This window comes from Haliaeetus leucocephalus, unplaced genomic scaffold (genome assembly GCF_000737465.1).
Source record: "Haliaeetus leucocephalus isolate CR32 unplaced genomic scaffold, Haliaeetus_leucocephalus-4.0 Scaffold273, whole genome shotgun sequence".
NCBI lineage: Eukaryota > Metazoa > Chordata > Aves > Accipitriformes > Accipitridae > Haliaeetus > Haliaeetus leucocephalus.
In genome coordinates this window covers 1,489,110-1,512,765 of record NW_010972709.1, presented here as the reverse complement: position 1 = coordinate 1,512,765, position 23,656 = coordinate 1,489,110, and the positions used below count along the sequence as shown (strand labels likewise).

The window sequence follows — 23,656 nt, the reverse complement described above, 5'->3', positions numbered from 1 at the left end:
CCTGGTTCAGGGTGATTCCTGTCGTGGGGACAGAGGGCTGTTCAACACAGGCCTTTCTGCGAGAGGTTGGATCGCCATGGCCATTGCTGGCAGTGCTGTCATAAAAGTCTCCCAATGTCACCACCTCCTCCAGGATTCCTGACTGTGTCCCTGTGTCCCTGGATGGTACCCATAACTCATCGTGTTTGCCTGGCCCCATGGGAGCAGGACTTTCAGAGCAGGGATGCCCGTCAGCTGGCTGCACTCAGCTGCTTCAAACCCCGTTATCACACAGGTGTGACTGATTTACTCACTGCTTGCTCCCAGTTGCACTGGTGCCTCATATACCTGAAATAAATTATACATTCCAGCTATATCCCAAATCCAAATCATTGCCACACATCAGTGAACTTACTTTGCTCCTCAGGCTGTGATTCAGAAGCCTTACTTGGAGAAGGAAGAGGGGCATAAGTTTTCTAAGGAACCTGGTGAGAGGAACTGCTCTCCTGGGATGCAAAAGCCCCAGCTGGGCCAGGCCAGGAAGGAGTTAATTATGTCTTCAAGGCAGCAATTATCTCCAGGTCATTACACCCACTAACGGCACCCTAGGAGGGAGCCCCACAGCCTAGACCTGCTGGAGTTTGGGGTAGCTGGTTCCCTACAGCAGGCCAAGAAGTTTGTGGGTTTGGAGGCTGGTTTGGGGCAAAAATCTTCCCTGGTCTGTGCTCATCCCTGAGATCTGCTACGTGCAGGGCTGAGTGGTCGGGATTTCCTCAGGTAAGGGAAAGGGAGCCTTCCTCTGTCAGCTCTCCTTTCCTCCCCTGCTGAGTGTTTGATGGTTGAACAGCCCGGACAGGTCTTGGCACTGAAGGGGAGTCCTAGGGCAGACAGACCCTCTTTCTCCAGTGGTGACATTAATTTAAGTACTGTGACACGTGTGCGGGACGTGAGAGGTGAGAGCTCATCTGAGCTGCAGGCTACAGCAGCGGTTGGTTTACCGATGATCTAGCTCAGGAAGACGGAGGGGGGTCATGGAAGCTCCTTTATCTTGCTAGAAGCTCATCAAAAGCCTGTTCGGATATCCTTGTGCTGTGCTGCACTTTGCAAGACAGACATCCGTGAGCATAAGTTCAAGGCAGGCCATCCTGTCCCAGACCCCACGAGATGGCCCTTGCTGGCAGGCTTGTCCGAGCAGCGAGCTTGCATCCCCCCTTTTTCCAGGAAAACTTCCCAAGGGGGTCACGTTTGCTTGGATGTGTGACAGAGAGCGAAGATGGGAAGTGGGAAACTTGCTGAGCCTGCAGCCTTGTCCCCCGGTCATCCCCTGCGGTCAGTCCCCGCTTGGGGCTGCGGCTGACGGGGAGCACAGTCGGGCTAATGTCAGGACGCAGCACTCCCCGGGGCACGGGAGAATGAAAGCAGCTCGGATGCTCCAGCATTCATCCCACTGGGAACATGGTGACCAGCACCTTTTAGTACCAGAGGGTAGAGCACGGCAGGCAGAGCTGGAGCCTGCGTCGTGTGATTTATCGCCTGGCTGGCTGGCTCGTGCTCCCTTCCATCTCTCAGGGCTGGCGCGTTAATCTGCAGCGCCTATGTGGCGGATAAATCAGCCCAAAGTGTTTGTTCCCACAGCAGCCTCCAAGCAAGGGGGGGGCTGCAAACCCCCAGGGCAGGAGCAAGGCAGGGGCATTTATTTCTTGCTGTTGAAGGCTATGGTGGTTTGGGGAACATTTGTCTGTTTTCCCCAAACACAGGGCCAGTACTGGGGCATTTCTGTGTTACAAGGAGGAATTGAGGCTCACGGTAAGGTAATGACCTGCTTGGGTTTGTGGAAGAGGGGAGGTGAACCCCGCACAGCCAGTTTAGTGCTCCTCACCGATTTCCAGAAGGCTTTTCAGAGGGGGAACGAACATCTTTCACAAGACCACAGATGCTGGCCCTTCCCAGGTTAAAACAGGAATGACTGTGGGGCTGGATCCATGCAGAGGGAGTGGAGTTGGAGCTTGGAGCGGTGTGTCGCTGGGCCAGGCTTTGCTGCTGCTCACGGGGATGCTCACCCTGGGGGCCTCATCCAGCCACTGCACGGCAGTGGTCCATGTGGTTGATCCGTGGGGGCTGGCGGGGCCACCACACCGGGCCGGGGGGGGGGGGGGGGGCACTCTGGAAATACCAACAGCCCCCAGCTCCGGTGGCAGGACAGTGAGGGTGAAGTCCTGTCCGTGTCAGCTCATCCATCTCAGGCTGGTCCCGGGGGAAGCGCAGGCTTTGGCAGCTCTAAGTGGGGTTGGAGGCGGATGCAATTCTAGAGAACAAGATTCCCTTGCAAAACCTGTGAAAAAAAAAAAAAAAAGTTCTTGGCTGAGAAGCTTGTTTAAAGATCTTATCTCTGGCAGAGGAAATAAGGTCTTAATTCCCTCCCTTGCTTCTTGCCTCCCAGCCTGTCTTCGCAAGTGCTTGGGTCCCCAGAGGAGCGCAGGCCATTAACTCTGCCAGGAAACGAGCTGGAGAGGAGAAGCAGCTTTTGTTCGTGGCACTGAGACTGACCTGAAGTGGCTCTGGGAGAAGCTGATGCCTCTGCCACGTGCGGTCCTGCTGCGGGGAGAGGCAGGAGTGTGTGCGGGGTGGGCACCCTGCGCAGCTCCACAAATGCGCATTTGAGGCAGATAGCAGGCAAAAAATATATTTGGCTTTCTGACTTGGCCGTCTTTCTTTTCTGAAGCCTTGGTTGGAATCAGGAGGTGGTTTGGGCAATGTCGCTCTCCCTGTTCCATCCCCTGGGTCCCCCAGGCAGGGCTGGCATCCCTGGGGCTGCCTGGGGTTTCTGCAGGAGGAAGGATGGGGTGGCCGTGGCCATCCCACGCACATTGCGGGCTGCGCTGCTCCTGTCCGAGCTGGTGCTGGAGAGCTGTTGGGATGCCATGTGCAATGGGATAAAAGGTATTTAATAAGTGACAGCTTAATGCCATCCACTGCCTTATCCACCATGCGGCAGAGCACCAGGGCTGGGCTGTCCCTGTGCCGAGGACCCCCATGACTGTCCTGCAACCGAAGAGGGGGACAGAGGGTGAGGAGGGTCTGCCCTTCTGCCTCACAGCACGGCAGCCGGCGGGGAGAGCAGAGCCCCCGCTCACCAATGTGCTGGTTTTCATACCCTCGCGTTTCATCGTCACCTCCACCCGCATGAAGAGCCTCGTCTGAGTCATCTCCCGGCTAAATGGAGTGTGTGGGCTTACCGCAGCTTTAGCTGTTCATCCTCTGCTTTGCTGGAGCCTGACACAGGGTAAAATAGAGCTATTCATCAACGTGGAGATGAGGCAGATGAATGTCCTGTAACAACAAAACAGGCCTTGCTCTCTTCCTACCGGCTCGAGCAGCTGGTGTCTCTGTGGTCCAGCGAGGACTGCTTAAGTGGCTTCTGCCTGAGGAGCTCAAGAGATCTTAAAAGAAATATGGACTTAACATTTTGCACTGAATGACTTAGTGCTCTAGCTATAAAATGCAGTGCCAGAGCCTTTGTAAAGAGGAAGGTCTTGAAAATGTTCCTACCACGTGTCGAAGCAGGGAGAGGGAGAGCAAAGCCGATGGCAGCAGCATCTCACCTCTGCTCTCTGATGCTAAATCCCTCCGGGGTGAGGTTGGTGCTTGCCCAGCTGGCGCCGCTATTGGCCTCATGGTCATGGTGGCTGCCATGGGTTTCCTTGCCTATCCCACCCTTGCCCTGCTGCCTGGTATGGCTCTTGCCACGTGCAGCTTTACCCCAGCATGGAGCGGCAGGGCAGGGGATGGCTGGTGCTGGGGTACTTTTGTCAGTTATCAAATACTTGAAGCATCTTTGTGGAGTTTAGCAGCCCTCTTTGCATACGAAATAACAGGTCTCCAGAGAGCAAATCCAGAGTGAAACATTTCTCCTGGTGACTGACACCAGCCTCTTTCCGCTAATGATGTTAAAAGCTTTTCGGCTGTTGCCTGTGCCATGCCGTCACCTTACCTTCCCGGCTTCTCGTCTGCGGCATGGCAGCACACGTGCGAGGTGATCCAGGCTCCCACCCCAAGCTCCTGCTGGATTTCATCTTCCTCACATTCGCAGGGGCTGAGCTAACAAGAGCTGTGGCCCCAGGAGCTCACAGAGCATGTTACATGTCCGATCACAGAGAAGCGCATGATGCCGTCAACCTGGAGGTTGGTAAAATGATCCTTGTCACTGGTGTAGCTTAAAAGGGAGAAGTCCTGAGAGCAAAAGGAGCCTCCTTGGAGGTGCAGCAGTGTTTGTGCTGGGGAGTTTGGGGTTGACCACCTGTGGTGGGGGACAGCAGTGTGGCACAGCTGCTCTCTGCAGCTGCACTTGTCACCAGGACAGGGACAGTCTTGGGGCTTGTCCCACACCCATGGCCAGTGTGACCAGAGCCAACCCAGCCCCTTCCCTGCCTGCAGGCAGGATGGTCTGGGCAGGATGGGGGGGGGGATATTTGAGCAGCCAGGGTTGCCCTCGCAGCGGGTGCCATGCAGTCAATGCCCCTCAGCCCCAAGATAACCCAGCTGGAAGGTGGCGGGGGGCCAAGAAAAACGTAGCTTGGGCCCCTCCTTGCTTGCCTGTCAGCGAGCAGGGCAGCTCTGGCCCCTCGGCATCATTCTGTCTGGGGCCGACTAGCCCCACTGCGGCCCCACTGGGCTGAAAGCATCCATTTTAGGTCCCTGTCGGTAGCTATTAGGGAGCACAATGCTGACGGCCACGCGGGGGGAGCCCACAGCCACGCGGCTGGCAGCACTGGGGCTGCCAGAGGGGAAGCAGGAGGCAGGGACTGGCTGCCAAGCACGCACGTCCCGGCATGGGCGCTGCAGCTGCCCCGGGTTGCATGAGGCTGCAGGACCATTACACAAGGGCTGGCGAGCGGCGGTGCATGGCCCCGTGCACCAGGACACCCCGTGTCCCGTGCTGGCTCAGAGTGGCCGCAAGCTGTTCTACTCCTGGGAAATCGCTGGCTGCCGTTCTCTGCCCACAGGAAAAGGTCTCATCGCTGCAGGATGCGGCTCAGCCTTGCTGTGCTTTTCCCATCATGGATGTCAGCCATGGCACTGGGGATCCTGGCTGGAAAGAGGGCTACGGGGGACTCCCAGCCGCTGTGACTGGCTTGGTTTTGGTCTGTGCTTCTGGGATTTGGGGCAGAGGATCAGTGCAAAGGGAGAAAATATTTGTGGCTACTAAAGTGGGAATTCTGCAGGACATTTTCCTTGCCGGGTTTGCAGCCACTTTTGGAGGAGGTGGCCAGCTGGGCAAGTGGCTGCTCATCCTCTTTGGCTCCCGAACCACAGGGCTGCCAGGCAAGCGGCAGGACAGGGAGGTGTTTCCACAGGCAGACGCCAAGCTTGCCTGCCCCGCTAATCGCCGTGGCTTTCTTGGTGTCTGCAGCGAGAATGGGGCTAATCCTAATCTAGGGCAAGGATAAACGGCCACAGGCTCCACGTGCCAGGGAGCCACGTTCTGGCTGGCACCAGCCACTCTGCCTTGGTTTAGTGCCCTAAGCCCCCGGGCTCAGGCTGGCTAGCCCTGCCCAGTCTAAGCTGGACCTGTCTTCTGGGATGGAGCCAGTACCACTTTAGGGCCTTGGTCTACCCACCCCTGCTCGGGGACTCCCCTTCCTTGCAAACCCGCTGCTGGCAGCATGGTTGAGGACAAACGCACAAAGCTTGTGTTTCAAGTTGTGTGTGGCTTTTCAACCCCATCAAATAGCTTTATTCACACAAACGTCTCTTAATTTACAAAGCCTCTGCCACTCATACACATCAGGGTATCCACAGTGTTTAAAGAACTTAAATAGAACGTCTCATACCAACCCGAGTAAACCAAGTACAAAAAATATTTATATAAAGTTGTTCACACATAGGTCCTAGATTACCAGCTTCTGTGCAAAAAAAAGAAAAATACAGATTCATTTACTAGTATCATTATCTTTAGTTTGGAGTCTGGGTTTAAGCCTTTTGCTCTTGCTAGCTCAGCACAGGGGCTGCAGGGAGCAGGGGGAGCCTGGAGCAAGGCTGGGCCAGGGTGTCCTTGTCCTGGGGCTCACCTAGCACTGCTGGGGCCCCGGCACCTCCCTGGTGTGGCAGGGAAGCGGCTCGCCTCTGCAAAAGTGCTGGGTTTTGCTGGATGAGTGAGCTGAAGGCCCGGGGTGGGCTGGGCATCTTCTGGGGAGGGGACAGGCGCCAGAATGGGGACACCAAGCACTCCTATGTGGCCCCTACGAGCTCTTCCAGCAACCTGGACATCACCCTCAGAGTTAAAAGCACTTGGGCAGACTGCAGAGAAACAGGATTTGTCAGGTCGCAGCTGGAAGAGAGCAGCTTCCTGCATTTCCCTTCCAGCTGCACCCGCTGCCCCGCTCTGAAGCGTGAAATGCCTTTGGACATGAAGGGCCACATGCTGCGATGTGCCCAGTAACCAGCTGAGCAGCAGAGAAGCCGCCGGCACAGCCCTCCCCACCACGGGCAATGGCTCCCGGCAGCACCTTGGCGAGGGAGCCAGCAGGATGAGCACCAGCCGCATCCCGCTGCCGAGGGAGCTGGGGGGTCTGCTTTCCAGATGCTGCTCCTCTGCTGAGCTTTGGATCCTGCACAGCCTGGCTGATGGGATGGGAGGCTGAGCACGGCAAGCCCATCCTGCAGCGGTGTCTCCAAAACAGGACCAGAAGTCCCCCCTCGCCCCAGGCAGCTGTAGTGTGAGGCTTGGAGAGCGCACGCCCAGGGTAACGAAGGAAAGCAGCAACCTGTTTCCCTGCTCTTGTGACCTGCAGAAGGCACAGGGACACATGTCCCAGTTTGTGCCCTGAAGCAGTTGCCCCATGACGCTTGGCAGGCTTAAACCCAGACTCGGTACTGCATACGGAGGAAACATACAACGCACACAATGGAGGATTTCCACAACGATGGTAATGCTTGTTTTAAGTCTTATTGCTCCAGAAAGGCTCTGGGAGCCTCTGATATGTGAAGGAGCTGGGTCCTGAGGAGTAAAGGAAGACCACAGGGGTAACTCTTATCCATCACTAGCACCGCTGAACCTCAAACACAGCAGCAAGGGGACAAGGGGGAGCTAATCTAACCCCTCTAGGCTAGAGCCACCTCTGCTCTCTCCTCCCCATGGACCGAAGCTGGCTGGGAGATCCCCGTGACACCTGCACAATGCCAGCGGTGTCAGCCTTGCTGTAGGCTGGTGCAGATAACACGTTTCCCAATCCTCCTGAGGCTTGGCTTGTTCCCCCCCCCCACCCCACATCCCTCTTGTAAACAGCATAGTCAGAAGTAAACAGTTTCATACAATCACTCCCCCAGCACAGGCACCAGCTGGGGCCCCACAAGCCCAGAGGGTGGCAGGGTTTCACAAGAGGGTGCTTGGCCCCCCCCACCACTGATCAGGCCCCCCCTGGCACCTGGATGCTCGGCTTCACTGTGGCCAGGAAGAGATGGAGACAGCCTGGCCCTGGGCTGGGCAATGGGCTGCAGGATTGATGCTGCTTGCTTAAGCTTGAGTTTTCCCAGCGGCGCATCCTAATACCAAAAACTTCTACAGTGGAGGGAGAAGTTCAGCCTGCAGGAGCTGGGCAGGAGGTGCCCGATAGACCCACCTGGGAAAAGAAGCCTAAACATCCTCCATCCCATAGCACATGCAGGTTTGAGCTGTTCCCTGTTCCCACCTTGTTCTAGGGGGAGTGCTGGTCTGGGCCAAAGTAACTGGGAGGAGAGATGCTGGGAGCTGTAAACACAAGGCAGGTTCCCATATAGTCTGAGGAGTCGAGCACAAACAGCAGCAAAATCATCAGGGAGAAATGCTCTTAAAAGGACAAACTAATCAGGGAAACATCCACATTGGCCAAAGGCTAGCAGCCCTAGGACTTGTCCTTGGAAGTGTTTGCTAAATCCTAAGTAAGGCACTACGGTCTAGCTCACTAACATCAAGCTGCTTTAAAAACACATCTGCAATGCAAAAGCTGAGGTGGAGACGTGTGGTTTGAAGATGGCCTGAAACAGCAGCAGACCAAAGAGGGTTGATCCTCCCAGGGCTTGCCTGGATGCTGCCTGCCTGCTCTCCAAATCGGAGCTGCCTGCCAGGCTCGCTCCTGTGTCCCCAGAGAGGAGCAGGGTGCTGGCAGCTGGCTGGAGGCAGGGGTCCTGGTGAGCAACCCACTCACCCCCTTCCACCTCCACGTCCTGCGTTTCAGGCTTGGTTTCCACACATGGAAACCTCCTGCTAGGAACTGGGATGGTAACACCTGGTGAGGGGCCCTTCCAGCAGGGAAAGCCATGCAAGCAGGGCTGGGAGGGTAAAGCCCTCTTAATTGCACCCATTCAAGCCAGGGTTAGGTTATAACAGTTACAACAGTCAGGAGCAAAGGCTCTGTCAGGTGGAGGAAGGATGGTCCGGTGGTCAGGGCACTAACACTGTACTTGGGAACTACAGGGTTCAGCTCTCATCTCACTGCAGCCCTTCTGCAGGATGCAGGGCTCTGCAAGCCCTCCCCAGGAACTGGGGGAGAAACCCACCTGCGGCTCCTCAGCACAGCCACTGCAGGGATCTGCTGCTAGTTAGAGAGAAATGAGAGCAGCCAAAGCGCTGTTCAAAGCCCCTGAGAATGCTCTGTGGCCAGGGCTGAGCACAGTGCCTGCTAACCAACCCCAAACTGCTCAAACCCCAGTAACCAGCCTGGGGGAAGGAGCCTGTACCGTCATGGTCTGGCTGTGGCTGGCCACAGCCCACAGAAGCATCTCTAGGAACAAACAGAAGAGGAGTGTAGGAACAGGGGCTTGGTGCTGCATTTGTGCTGTCCAAACCTTCACAAGTCACAGACAGATGGCCTGGAGCATTCTGGCATCATCCTCCTAAGAGGGACCTGGCCTTCCTACAGTGACAGCCTTAGCTTTGTGTCCTGGAATATACGGAAGAGAAAAAAACACCCCCTCCCTCCTTTCCCTGCTTTAGCTCTGCCTTAGCCCACCTGAATTTCCTGCATTTCCATTCATTCCCATGAGGTCAGCAAAGGACACTGAGTAGACACAAGGAGGTGCTGCTAGTTCAGGAACCTTCCAGTGATGACACAGGAAAGCTGCAGCCTGCATGCAAGCAAGGAGCAGTTCCCACAGCCAGGGACAAGGGGGTCGGAGGGACCCTCTTCTGCCCGTGGCCCTGGCCAGCTCCAGCTGCAGTAAGGGCTGAGCACCTGGGCAGTTTGTGAGCGATGCTGGGTCAGAGCAGCCCACTCCCCAAACCGCTGCCGGGTGATTTAGCCTGGTGAGAAATGTTTTAGTTGGTTCAGAACCTGCAGGGTAGAGAAGAGGTGGTGCTTTACGTTGCATTTACAGTGAGAAAAGTCTAAAGACCATCAACACAGGGTCAGCCCCAGAATATTAGTGTTGTTCTACATATAGGCAAGGAAATCGAGTATTAACTGCTCAGCCTGAGGTTCTAATCTCCTTACCTGAGCTGTACTGTACTGTAACCAAACCTAAACAGCAGCATTACCTTTTGCTTCCTGGAGATAGTTATCTAGCAGGGAAAAGTGTTTTGTGGGAGGCTAGAATCCAGCCCCTGAGCCATTTAGGCCAAACCTCCTTCTCTGCCAATTATTGTTCCTAACAACTGAAGTTTGGCATTAAATGAATCAGAGTAAGTGGACTGCTTTCTGTTTCTATTGTCTGCAGATGATGTCCATCTGAAAATGTACCTATGGGCTCCCCGTTGCCCTCTAAATAGAAAGACTGTAACAAACGTCACTAGTGAAATCCAGCTTAGGGAGAACGAAGATCTGCCTTCATTCAAGACCTGCCTTGCTGAATGGCTTTCCAGCTTGTTTATGCTATTCTATCTTAATGTCAACTGCTCATAGCCTGGGCAGCATCCAGCTATTCAGAAGCTGCCCGGCTATGAAATTATTTAGCTGCTTGGAACATGTGACCCAAGAGACTCACTTTTTCTAAAGCATTGCACTCCCAGTGCAAGCCTAGCCATCACTTTGCTCCTGTTTCCCCTAGGTGAAAGCAATAGCTTTAAACCCAGAGTTGTGCCCAGTAGGACTCGGAGCTGGTGCCTGGCAGCACACCTCGCTGCTGGGCTGCCAATTCCCACCTCCTTATGGAACCAGATCTTCCCTAGAAACATCTACTGAGTCAATGGCAGCACAGGAGACATGGGGAGGGCTGGGCAGGGGATCTACTCTCTGGATCTTGTTTAAAAGTCTCGTGAGTGTGATAGTTGCCAGCTTGTGCTCTTCTACAGGCCCCTGCAGACCCCTCCCACACCCCCAGAACACCTCTTCCCAACAAAAAGTAACACCCAAAGATTTCACATTGCCAGAGATCCTGCAGACCAGGGATCTTCTGTATCATCATCTTCTCTTATATCTTTGACTTCCCTCGTTGCACGTAAATAATGGAGATTATGGGTCCCTGGTAAATTAACCTGCAAGAAAAACAAGAAAGGAGAGAGAGAGGTCAGGTATGTCAGTGGTTTTGTCCCTATTACTAGATTGTGACAGCATCCTGCCAGCACCCCTGCTGCCACCCAACCCAGACTGCGCATAGGTAAAGCAAGCAGGATCGCTGCTTCAGTGTGCTCACTGCACCTCTCCTTTCATTCCCAAGCCTTAATTAAAGCACCATTTGAGGGTCTGGGAGAACTCGAGATGAGAGTATGCCTTCTTGTTACACAGCCCCAAACAATGAGCGCGAACAGCAATGCCTACGAACAACTGCACTGGGTGGACAGTGCAATGGTAACCAGATCGGTGGTGGAATCATCCAGCTGCTGGATGGAAGGACTGGAGGACACCACTGCGGAGAGAGCACCCACTCCCACAGCCTTCCCACTGGTCCCAGTTAGTCTGAGATGGGTGCTGTCACATCTCTCTACTTTGCAGTGCTTTTGTTATCGATTCAGGCACTGTGGGTCTGGACTCAGTTTACAGTCATTTCTTTCACAGGAGTGATTCAGGCAGCGATGCACATAGCACGCTGCCAAGGTCAGTATGCATCCAGCTGCCCCAGCATGTGGGCTGACCCAGGATGGGTTGGCTGGGGGTTGAGCATCACCCTGCACACCCGTAAGACAGCCCCATCCTGTGGGGCTCATTGTGGTGACAGCCTAGCTGGAACAAGGATGAGCATTACTGCAGCAGAGCCCAGCCTTGAGGCTCCACATGATGTGTCCACGAGCACTGGCTCCTGGTCCTCCACCAGGAAAGTTGGAACAAGCTGTGACACCGGGGACACCCTGCACCGCTCGCCCTGTGCGTCAGAAGCAGCCTCAGCTTCTCAAGTGGCTCAGCAAGAGGTGGTTAAAATCCATTTCAGTGCAACTGAAAGCAGAGCAAGATGGGTTTGCAGCGCGGCTGTGCTGTGCTTGCGACAGCCCACGAGGATGCTCAGTGACAGGGATTTTAGGGAAGAATGGGCAGATCTTTGCTGCACCGGTCCCTGCTCTGGCCAAATCCCCAATGTACAGCATCCTCCATGGTCTCTGTAGCACCAAGGGTGCTGCACCAATTCATCCACAGCGCTGGCACCGCACCCTCCTGTCCTCCGAGCTCAGGGACGCAGAAATGCTCAACTCTGCACATAAGCCACCAGCATTTTCCATCCAGTTTGTCTGCAACCCAGCAAATTCCCTGTGGACATCCCATCCAGCAGCAGGGCTGGACCCAGCAGAGGAACAGCACACATGCACACAATGTCACTTCTGTATTGGAAATAGGTCATTCAGGATGTCAGAACCTTCAGAGGGACCAGCAGAGCTGAAGCCAGGGGTTGTACCGGGAACCAGTGGTGATGGTTCGATGAAAGCTGGGACCCACCTGCCTGATGGAGGGACCTGGGGGGTCTCCCCGCTGCTGTCAGCTCTGCCCACTGGTGCCTCGAGGGCTTCCTGCAGCAGGGGATGGGGCTGGAAGTCACTGAAACACTTGCAAACCTTCAACCCCAAGGAAAGGGCCCTGCTTCACTTCCTCACCCCATGTGCTAGGCACAGGTGGTAAATTTTCCAGGAGTTAACATCAGTTTAATTTTTCCCAAACTTGAGCTCTGAGCTCAGAAAATTACATGGAAAAAATTGGTAGGGTGGATTTAGCTCCCCCCTTCAGCAGGGGCAGGCCCTCTCCCACCGGGCATGAGCGAGGGGCTCCACAGAGATACCCAGCGACAGCAACAGAGCAGCGAAAGAGACCTGCTGAAGAAAAACTGCTACTGCCCAGCAAATTACTCAAATCCCTTAGCCTTAGGAAATCTCATTAAAGAAATCCATGCCGAAGGAACACATTTCTAAAGGAATAGGCTGCCTCTGCTGCTCGGAGCAGACGCCAGGGCTACGGGCACACAGCTTTTCAGGAGAGGTTAACTGGGAGATGCCGCCTTTGCAGGCAGCAATCAGAAAAAAGCCTTTCTGTTTGAGAAGGCAGGCTTGCAAGAGGCACCCAGACATCAGGTCAGGGCAATCACATGAGGAATTTTCTGGAAGATTTCTCCTGTGGTGCAGCTTCATTAGCAAGTAGGGCAGCGTTTCTGTTTGTGCTTCCCTGGAGTAGGAGCATTTTCAGGGAAGGCGCTTGCTTGAGCAGCCCCAAGCTCACAGCTCTGAGACAGGAGAGCTCACTCCATTGACGCACGTTGTTTCAGGGGCTTGTTCAAGAGCTTTTAATCCCTCCACTGATGCCACTTATAGTTTAATCAGGTTGAATGTTCATTCAGCATCAGCAGGATATGAAGCAGCAGCCCATAGAGTCCTCATCCAGCACCTAAGGAAGACAAGACTAATGTGTGGGTCACAGCAGAGATGGGAGGTGGCAATGCGGTCTGCGTGGTATCAGAGGACTCGGCGCAGGGGAGCGAGAGATAACCCAGTACCTTCTCACGTTAATCACATTATCTACCCCTGCATGGGAACACATGGTGCAAAGGAAGGGGGTCGAGAGCCTGCTTTATCTCCTAAGTTCTTCCTCAAGCTCTGTACCTAGATTTGTGACTCGCTCCTTGGGAGCTTCCTCAAATCCAACTGCAGCGGCCTCTCCCAGGAGGGAGAAGGGGGATGACAGTGAGCAAACGCTAACACACCTGGCCAGAGGTGACATGATCCAGTTCATCCTCAGGGCTTTGCTTCTCCCCAGGTAGAATCAACGTTGCCCAAAAAGACATCACCACCCCGCGGGGTGGGCCTGCGATGCTGCACCCACTGCTACTGCCAAGATGAGGAACTGACCTTGCTTTTACTGTCCCATGGCTTTGGTCCATGCCAAGATTCACAAACCACACTGAAAATAGTCTGAAGTAAAAAACAACATTGTTTCAGAAATGAAGCCACTATTCTTTTCCTTGACTTGCTCACCTGTTCCTGGCCCATGGGGTCAGGGCACTTCTACCACATGGTAAAATTTGAGTTGAGTGGTACTAACAGAGAAGACCTAGCTTGATGTAACAGCCCTGCTCACTGACATCTCGCAGAGATACTGCTGATGTGCGCCCAATCCCTGCCCTCCAGGTCTGAAATTCTGTAGGGCAGCAGTTTATTAGTGGTGCTCAGGAGCGGCTGGGCTCAGCACCAGAGACCTCTCACCAGGGATAGGCACCATCATGCAGGGAGAGCAGGTGAGCTTGTTCAGCATCAGCTCCTTTGAAAATGCAAAGAGGAGAACAACGCAAATGCAAACAGTTACTTTCAGCTGAAACCGGAATGATCAAAACCAGTGACAGAGAAGGGGCAGGAGTGCTGGAGTGAACAGGGTTGGCCTTGGCTGTCAGACACCTTCCTGCGGAAGGCAGCCCCTGAGATGTGACAGTCTGCACCACACCACATGCGCACATTCCTGCCGTTCACCTGGAGCATCCACCACAAAAATCAGACCTACTGTTTTATCCATAGTGAAAATACCATGGAAGGATTTACCAGAACAAGCTGCCTTCTACACTGATCAAAACCATTGCAGTTTGATGTCCTATGTGAACTAAAACTACAAAGTTTCTTAAATGGATAACTGTAGGTGGTGGGTGATGCTGCCGCTTGCTCCCCTTGCTTCTGTGGCCAAGACCACTGCTGCCACTCCAGCGAGCAGCAAACAGCCACGTGCTCTCACTGTACCTCACTCCTTTGCACAAACCCTCAATGTTAGAGGGTCCCACTGAAGCAGTGTCCATGGGAGGCCCCTCGCCTGCCCTGGGGAGCTCAGAGGGCAGCTACAAAAAAAAGACACACAAAGAAAAAGATGTCCACATTGCAGGAAAGGAGGAGAGAGGTGAGTGGCCCCAACCTTTCAGTACCGACAAGGAGGGGTGACATACTCCTTAGTGTACTGCGCAGCCAGTGCTGGGCTATCACACAGTAATCAAGATGATCAGCATGTACCCAGCACAATCCAGCCACTCCCTAATTGTACTAGAAAGGCTTTTGTCCTCTTTCCCCAAAAGGCATACTTTTGGGAACAGCAATCTCAGGTTTTAGAGATACTCCTTCTGCAGAAGGTGGGGAAGCACAGTGTTCAAATAAGAAAGAGATGGCCTTTCTTTTGCCCAGGGAAATGCTGCCCACCTCCGCCGGACCTACCGCCCTTGGGCCACCAGCAGCACTGGTAAGGGCAGCAAGAACATAAAGCAGGCTCATCTCCACCCCAGACACCCTGGTGTCCAGCAGAAACCAAGCCAGAAACACTTCCCTGGCTGAGAACTGACATTTAATATCTGCATTTTAGAAGGGTAACAGAGCATGAAGCCTGCTGACTGGCAGGTGCGTGCAGCATCCGTAGCAGAACTAAAGGCAAAGCTGCTGGGACATGAAGCAAAATCAGAAGACATCAGTGGCATACCAAAGAATAAGCAAAAATCTGCTTGCCTGGGTCAGGGAAGGTTATGATTTTCCAAGTTATGACATGAACCAAGGCTGAGCAGGGTCTGAAGCTGTCCTGGGGAAGAGCTCCTCACTGCATGACCCAGCAGCACTCTAAGCTACACGCCAGTGCCACAATTAAGTTGGAAGAGGTTACTTGAGTTTCTCGGTCAACTTAAATTACCTGAGAGCAGAATTCAGGCCCTGCTCTAAATCCCATTTTAAGCTTCTCAAGCAGGTTTCCAATTTAAGATTTGCATTTAATAACAGCCAGGGGTTGGCTGATTTGAACGCACAAATACACAACGTATTAGAAAAACCCTATAGGAAAGCATACCAAATATTCTCCTGCCCCATAAATGTAAAGCCAGAGGAATGCTCCCCACGGCACAATGCTCTGTGTTTGCAGTGAACATACGGCTGGCGCCGGGCTATCTGGGCCAAGCGTCCGCGCTGCGTATGCCAGGTTGCGTTATATAAGTGCATCCATCTCTGCTGCAGCTGTGTCACTGACGGAGCAGGATCGGTGCAGACTCACGGCCACGGATGGAGCGAGGGGGTCGGGCGGGGGGGAGGTTGCAGAAGGCAGCTGGGTTTTAAGCAAACAGCCCCAGGGTAGGACTGTCCCCTCGGTGTTTGTTATCCCTGCATGTACTATTCTGCAGATATGCGCAGGATGAATTTTCCCCGGAGGGCACAGGCTGGTTGCATAACTCAGCAGCATCGTGTCAGCACAGAGCAATCGCAGATGGCAACTGCAATCCCCGACCCTCCGCCACGCAGCAGAGCTGCTCCCAACAGCCGGAGGAGACCCACACCTCGCCCTGGGACACAAGGTGGGGTGCCCTTTTTTGTCCCAGGTCTTTATCGCACCCCGTCTTAAAGACTCACATTTCTGCAGATTCACTTCCCCACCCTAATCCCCAGCCCACACTTACACTGGGACCAGTAAGGAGCCTCAGCCCCATGCGGAAGCAGTCACAGCAATTATTTGCGCTGGAGATCTTAAGGGCGTTAAATATTTTGTGCCAGGGTGCGGAGGGGATGGTCTGTGGATCAGTTTGGATAAACCAGCAGTGACAGAACTAGACCTACCCCATGGGCCTTTCCATTTCTATATTCCTATTTCTCTGCAAACAGCATAAAGCTTACCTGGGCACGCATGCAGAGAGGGGACAGGCAGCACATCGCTTTACATAAGCTCAGGAACCCTCAGGTGGGCAGCGATGAGGATGGTTTATTTTTTAGCAAAACCTGCCAAAATACCTGCACCTGCCCCACTGCCCTGCTGCTGGCTAAGGCTTGCTCTCGGGAGCAGGCCAGGCACACAGCCATCGGCTGCAAGGCTGAAGGCCGGGTGTTTGCTGGCTAGGGCAGCCATTTCATCCCTCTCTGCTCTCTTCTGTCTGTGGTCTGCTCTGGTCCAGCAGGATCTGTGTGGCTGCAGGGTGAGATAAGGGCTGGGACCCAAGCTGCAATGCCAGCACCTGACACAAGCAGGCTTTCAGAGGTCTCCTGTGACCAGCAACAGTCAGGCAGCTCTGCAGGAGCTTAAGAAAAAAACTGGGCTGGGAAGATATCAGCCTCAGCCCTTGTAATCTGTAATTTTTCAGTTTCATTGAAGCATTTGGCCAAGAGAATCCTTAGTAACAGCTCCTGTTTACAGACAACTTTGCCATGCAGGCAACACCTCCCAGTCCTTCGGTGTCACTGGTTAGTGACACTGCCAGCTACCCCACGTCCCTGGGGGTCCTTCCAGACCATGCGTGACCACTCAGACCTCAGGACCGCAACCTCTGAACTTGGGACTATTTAGGAATCAAGCTGAGGGGGGAGCAGGGAGGGGACTCTGCTTGAATGGAGCTGAGCTCAGTCTGAGCACAACTGTTTTGTAAGCTTCCTTCCTGAGCAGATGCAGGTCAACAAACTCAGATGCTGGAGACCAAAGCATCCTACTTGGTTTGAGCAACTGCAGTTCACATCACAGGGAAGTCCAGCCTTTAGCGAGGAAACGAAACGAGACAGACCCACAAGACAGACCCACATGCCTCATAGGTGAAAGCAAAGCAAACAGCCTTGTCCGTGCGGAGACAGACCTGCCGCTCCACTCGGTGCCTGCTCACCGAGCCAGCCAAGCCCTGAGGTGTCCTGTCTGAGTCTCAGAGGGGAAGGGGACTGTGCAAGACAGCGAGGTGCTCTCAGCACTGACCACAGATATTATACATGCAGCAGAGGAGGCAGAACTGGCAGTTCCTTCCTTACCCCTGGGAGGGAACAGATGTATCCAAAGTTGATGTCCAAGGGTGCTCGCAGGTCTCTGCCGTGCACCAGCCTGTCTCAGCCACTGGCCAGAACCTCTGAGGAGCGAGGCTCCTGCCCAGCCCTGCCAGCTGTCCTGGGCCTTTGGGCAGCAGCGGGATGGGCAGCTGCTAATTCTCTTTCCCACCTCTACTTTATTTTTGCAGTAGAATAGGTGGGAAAAAAACTCAGAAGCAGTGCTCTGATGAGTCACTATAGAAATAGCTCTGGGAACATAAAAGACTCCTTTGTGTCACTACAAAGTACATTATCAGGCTGGTACAGCAGACAGAATAATACAAAAACTGCAGATCACTTACCCAGCTGCAAAGCACAGCAGTGCCCTGCCCTGAATTTAAGCAGCACATGTAACCTGGTCCATTCTGGTTTCAAGCTCAAAGGCATCAGGTCGATCCTGTGGGTTAGCAGCCAACATGTCTTTCAAGAGCTGCTTGATCCCCTCAGACATGGAAGTCCTGCGTTTCTGAGGGATGTGCAGCTCCATCTTTGGGTTTTCTAGCAGCGCTTCCCCAACGGGCACAATCTCGGTCCCCTGCTTGATGTAGGTCCCCAGCAGCTCCTTCTTGGTCTCCGCATCGATGAAAGTTATCCTCTCAATCATGGCCCAGATAATGATGCCAAGGGCAAAGATGTCAGCCTTGGCAGTGTAGTGTCCCTCCCAAACCTCGGGTGCCATGTAGAAATCGGAGCCGCAAGCTGAAGACAGCCAGTACTTGTTCACATTCACATTTTTGTTCTCATGCCCACCCTCCTTGCCCCGAGCAGTCAGGCCAGCGCAGACCTTACTCAGCCCGAAGTCAGCCACCTTGAGAACAGGGGTGCCAGACTTCTCAGTTATCAGGATGTTGTCTGGTTTCAGGTCCCGGTGGACAATATGGTTCTTGTGTAGGAAGGCAATGGCGCTGGTCAGCTGCAGCATGAAGCTCTTGTTTGTTGCCGGGTCTGGTCTTCGTGAAAGCACGTACTGGTTGAGGTCTCCCCCTTCGCAGAACTCCATGACAAACCACAGGTAGCAAGGCTCTTCTGCATAGCCCAGGATCCTCTCACCTAACCGAAAGGGACAAAAGCAAGAGTGGGTTTTTCAGACACATTACAAAATGTCCACACTAACTCAATGCGGGCAAGGAACAGGTCTGGTTTACGCAGATAGTAAAGGCCTTAGGAACATGACTGGGACCTATCGCACTGCAAGGTACCAGCAGTGATGCTGGCACTGCTGTGGCTTCAAGCGCTTTAGGATCCCGTTGAGCACCACGCACCAGCAACACATTAATCTGGGCCCATTGCCTGGGAGCCAGCTCAGGGACCTCTTCCCAGCAAAGTACAGGCATGTGAGTGAGATCGAGCATGCGTCTTCTCAGGCGCTTGCAGGGAACCTGGAAGCAGAGGGTTATTTTCCTGTGCTACTGTCAGGCAATTCTCCCCAGGCTCTGAAAGCCAAAGCAGCAGACACTAAAAGCACAATTAGCAGCGAGTCTATGGGAAAAAAAATCAGTTCTATGTGAACGCCAGCTCTCCCACCTGAGCTCTGCTGCAGGAGGCAAAGGCTGGCTCATACCTTATGCTTTACTAGTATAACTGCAAGTGGGAAGTAAATCACACCCCTTAATGCTGTGCCAGTACAGCCTCACTAAGAGCAGTCACACCAGTGTCAAAGCCTTGCAGCATGCTGGCTCTTCTCAGACCAAATCTGTGCGTTTAAGCATTGTGTTTGTGCTAGGGGAGCTCTGCCACTTCATACAGCTTTCATTAAGTGCCAACAAGTCTTTAAAGAGAGAAAACTGGAGGCCCAAGTATCAAACAACATTTAAGTGCAATCTCAGCCACACTTAGAATATAACTTGCCTCGCTCATTAGTGCTGGTACTCAAGATTATGACCCAAACAGCTTCTTCCTTCACCAGACATCTCACTGAGCTCTTCAAGCTGAGCATCTCAGGTCCAATTCATTGCATCTAGGTTTTACTCCACAAACCCCCCGCTGAGGCAAACCACTCTCTTGCACATAAACTAGACACGTGGAGAAATACAACAGCATCATATCAGCAAACGGGGCCAGGTCTGCCGGTGGCAGACCTGGCACAATTAGCTGACGCCAGGATGCAAATCCCTCTGCCAGACGCCAGGTCACCTGCACAGAGCACCTAGGTGACAGGCAGAGCCTGCGCACACAACCAGGATATTGTTTTGCTCTAGGAGCTAAGTTTTTTTACCCTCAAGCACCGTAAGGGAGAAGCTGGAGGACACCACTCGCCTCTGCCACATTTAACAAGTCACACAAATGAATCCAAGTATTTTGAAAGCAGTTAACTAACTCCACCCATTTGACAAAGTTGGGTTTTGTTTTAGCAAAGCCCCAGAGAGCATCTGGGAAAGCAAACTTCCAGCAGCAGGTAAAGCCAAGGACTACCAGGGACACCAAGCCCTGGGCTGCCCGGCGCCCGTGCCTGCAATGGTCAGTGATCAGTGTGGGTGGGAATATTGGTTATTTGCACAAACAGTCTGTATCCATGGCTACTGCTATGGAAATGAAAGTGCACAACAGAGGGATTTGGCTGCACCTCCCTGCCCTCAGCAGAAGATGAAGGTTACGTCTGGGGGATGGGAGGGACCATGAACAGGCTGGAGATACTGGGCACTGGGTGCACTTTGAGGAGCCAAATGAGACCCCCAAAGTGCTGGAGGGGGGATCAGCACACAAACCCAAGGGCCAACTGGGAGCAGCACAGGACAGCTTGGCTCTGGAGACCAAAACGCTGACCAGGAAAAACAGCTTCTCCGGTGCGAGTCACCGTTTGGTGAGACAAGCATGATGGCACGGAAACCGAAGCAGAGGCTGCTCGTCCTGGGAAAGACCTTTGCACAGCCAGGACAGCCACAGCTCACACTGCTGTCCCCCACCTCGACTTTGCTAAACCCCAACAGGGCACGGGGCTTTGCTTTCCTGCTCCCCGCAGCATCCATACAGCACCAACATGGGGAGCAGGAGAGTTTGGCTCTTCTCAGCCAGGAACTGCACCATGATGGGGAGCACATCAGAGCCCCGTGCCAGTCACACACAGCCAGGAGCATCAGGCCAGGGGACACAGGTAGGAGGGTGAGAGCATTCACACGGCAGCGCTGCCGACAGCCCCTTCCCACAGGAAAGCGGCTCAAACACTGGCTCACCAGGACCTGCTGGCTCCAACAAGCCAAGGCTTGTTTTTAGTGTAACGAAGGCTCCAATTTAAAACTTGGCCCCTGAACCTCAGCAAGGACAGGGAGGACGCTGCTGACCCAGCAGTAGCTGCAAGCACCATGCACTTCACTTTGGGTGGAGCGCTGCTAGGAGAGGCTTAAGCCAAAAGTAATATTTCCTCATTTTCTTTCTATAATCTGAAAGTGTTTTAGTTGTTAAATCATCTTCCTGCCTTCAAAACAAACAGCTTTAAACCTAAAGAGTTGGCAAGCCGCTTCCTAAAGATGAGATGTTAGCAAACCAAAGTCAAGCAGCCAGGAGCTGAAGAGATGCAGACCACAGGCCAGACCTGTTCTCCATCACAAAGAGAGCATCCCTGCACGCTCCCTGCCCGAACACAGGATGGCACATGCTAACCAATCTGTCCCTGCAGCAGCCCTCCCATGACCTATCCTGGGAGCTCATTAATAGCTTACTGATTTGCTTAGCATCACAGGGGAAAAGAAAAAATAAAAAAAATCTAATGACAGCAGAACCGGCATCCTACTCCCCACTGCTGCATGTAACCTCTGACTCCCTCTGTGCAAAGAGGCTGCGCCAGGGAGACGAGAGCTGGCGGCACAAAGCCTGGGTGCTTGGACTGATGGGAACATGCATGGGCGATGCCAGGGCAGCACATGAGTGATGCTGAGCACTGGTGGTAAGTTGGTGGCCCTACGGGTGACACGCTAGGAAGCGACACCTTATACCTGTTCACTTAAGGCAGCTCTATCACTGCTATGGGTTAGGAAAAACAAGAATGGCACGTGGCTGTGCACAAGCCCTGAAGGTGTGCATGTATCGGGGCACATTGCTCAAGTATGTGTCTCTCCTCCAGGCTCAGTGCTGGGCTTTCAGCTTCCTTTTTGCACTCTGCCCTTAAATTTATTATTCCACATCTCATTAAAATAATGAAGGTTCAGGCTCCGCACTGTAGCTGAGACCCAACATCGCATGGTATCCCGACAGTTGTGCTCCCGATTCAGAAAGTCTCCGACTAATCCCTGCCGTGCCCTGAGCCCCGGCGCGTTGGCACAGCATCTGTGCAGGCCCGTAAATAGCCCAGCTGCGGTCGTGCAGAATGGCACGGCAGCACAGCTACGTGCCGGCTACCTCGGCCGGAGCGACAGCACAGCAGCTCCGCGCTTGCAGCCCGCATGTTGCAGGCAGGGAAGGAGAGCAAGCAGACCTGGGAGGCTCATCTAGCTCTAGCTTTTGTCTTGAAAATATTTATCAGTGCTGTATCAGACCCAAAGCTTGGGAAGACAGGGAGCACAGCCTCTGCCCAAGCCTGTGGCCAGCATGACGCAGCCCAAAGGGCAGTCAGGAGGAAGGCAGATGGAGGGGAGGATGCACTCTGGTTTGGGGGGTGAAACTGCTGCTCTCCAGCCTTGGGCTGGAGACCCCACTCCGCTCCCCTCTTCAGAGGGCTGCAGCAGGACCGGGGCAGGCAAAGCCCTCCCCACAGCAGGGTAGTCAGAGGGGTCTCTCCCCACCTAGAGATGGGAGGCACCTATAGCTACCCAAGAGCTCTCCTCAAGCCATGCCACCTCTTCTTGGGGTGTGCAACATAACAAAGGGGGGCAGGAAATCCCCGTACCTGCTAGAAAGAGCTTGACTTGCTACAGCTGGACACACACCCGAAGGGAAGAGTTGGCTCCTCTCCCAGGGAGTCATGCCCGCAAGAGCACAAAAAGGAAGCACCCAAGCTATACAGAAATTAGGACACTGCCCTTCTTGGGGAAGCTGTCTTGGGTGGTTGTACATGGAATATGAAGGGAGAGCAGGACCACATCTGCATGGGGGAGAGCCAGGCAGGTCCAGACATGTCTACCCAGGAGTGCAGAGGGGACAGGTAAGGCAGGGGCAGTCTGAGAGCCACAGGTTTGCTTGCAGAATGTGTCTCAGCAGCCTTGCATCAAGGCTGTGCCTGGCACAGGGTTTGGAGTCTGCCTACAGTGGGGGGCTCAGCTGGGAGGGCATGGGGAGACTGAGCTCCCCAAAGAGCATACAAAGTCCTGGCACACAAGTTTGGGGAGGGGGGGTGGTGCGGGTGAGCTGGCTCTGGCTGCGGCAAGCTGGGGGGCATGGGGGCATCGAGGATACAGGGCTCTGGTATTTTTCCACATCTTCACTGCACATTGGCAGAGCTGGGTCTGACAAGCAGCCAAGGGAGCAAAGGGAGGGAGGGAGCATTTTGGAGATGTCACCATCACAGTCATCAACTGTGGCAGGAGAAGGTGACCCCTGCCAGCCCCGTGACGCTGCTGAGGGACCCCAGGGGAAGATGGGGAAGTCAGCCCAGGCTACAGGCACTGGTGCTTCCAGGGCTGTCCCCATAAAGCCAGCACTTGGGAGGGGAATGGGGACAAGAGAGCACAAAGAACAGTCCCAAAGCCGTAAGAGCTCAAGGGAGCAGGCTTGGGGTGCTCAGAGGAGACGGGACTGTGTGTCGGGCAGAGAGAGGGGAGATGTCCCCTTGGTGTGAGTGGGGCAGAGACAAGTAAAGGTCCCCACGGGACAGGCATGGGCTGTGGTGCAGATCAGGGTAATGAAGGGAGCCCCGGGGGGGGGGAGGGTGTAATGGAGGAGGAGGTAAGCACTGGCAGGGGGTACAAGGAAGGGCTGAGGGCCGCACACAGGGATGCTCCCCAGGGCTGGGTCTGAGCCTGGAGGTGACAACTGGGTGCCTCAGGAGGAGGGGCTGGGGTGCTGCAGAGGTACAGGGCACAGGGAGGGACCCCACAGGCAGGGCACAGGGCTGCCAAGGCACGGGGTGGGGGCTTAGGGAAGGGTGTCCCCAGAAGCAGCACACAGAGGAAGGGGAGCGAGTGGAGGGGACACACAGGCAGAGCCCAAGGGCATGGCACGGGGCAGGGCCCAGGACAGGTGATGCTGAGCAGGGGCCCCAGGGTGTGCTTGGGGTGGGTAGCAGCAAAGAGGGGTGCTGGGGGCAACAGGGGGACACTGCGGGGGAGCCCTAAAAGGACAGGACTGAAGCAGATGATAGGAGCGTGCCTGGGGCAGGTACTGCTGCAGTACAGAGGGCCCCCAGGGCTGGCAGGGGTGACAGAGGAGACTGGGACAACCCGGGGTGCAGCCTGGGGAGCCCAGGGGTGGTTATACTGGTCAAAGCGGCGAGCAAAGGTAGAGGGAGAGGTGTTGCGAGAAGCAGGGGGGGAGCTTTGGGTGCTCCTCTCGAGAGCAGGTGATGCCAAGGAGGGATTTGAGCAACAGGGAGATGCGGGGGGGGGAGCAAGGGGGCTGCCCAGGGTGGGGGTGTCTGAGAAG

General features: G+C 54.4%; 1 protein-coding gene across 1 annotated transcript in view; it reads right to left on the bottom strand.

Moving 5' to 3' along the window:
• Nucleotides 1-5,689: 5,689 nt before the first annotated feature.
• The window catches only part of STK35 (serine/threonine kinase 35), a 21,626-nt gene continuing 3,659 nt past the window's right edge, over nucleotides 5,690-23,656 (bottom strand). The window contains exons 2-3 of the mRNA XM_010569758.1: nucleotides 17,449-18,196; nucleotides 5,690-10,426 (exon numbers count right to left, since the gene is read on the bottom strand). Of these exons, the coding sequence (XP_010568060.1) occupies nucleotides 17,484-18,196 (713 nt within the window). The 3' untranslated portion in view covers nucleotides 5,690-10,426; nucleotides 17,449-17,483. The remainder of the gene's footprint in view (nucleotides 10,427-17,448; nucleotides 18,197-23,656) is intronic.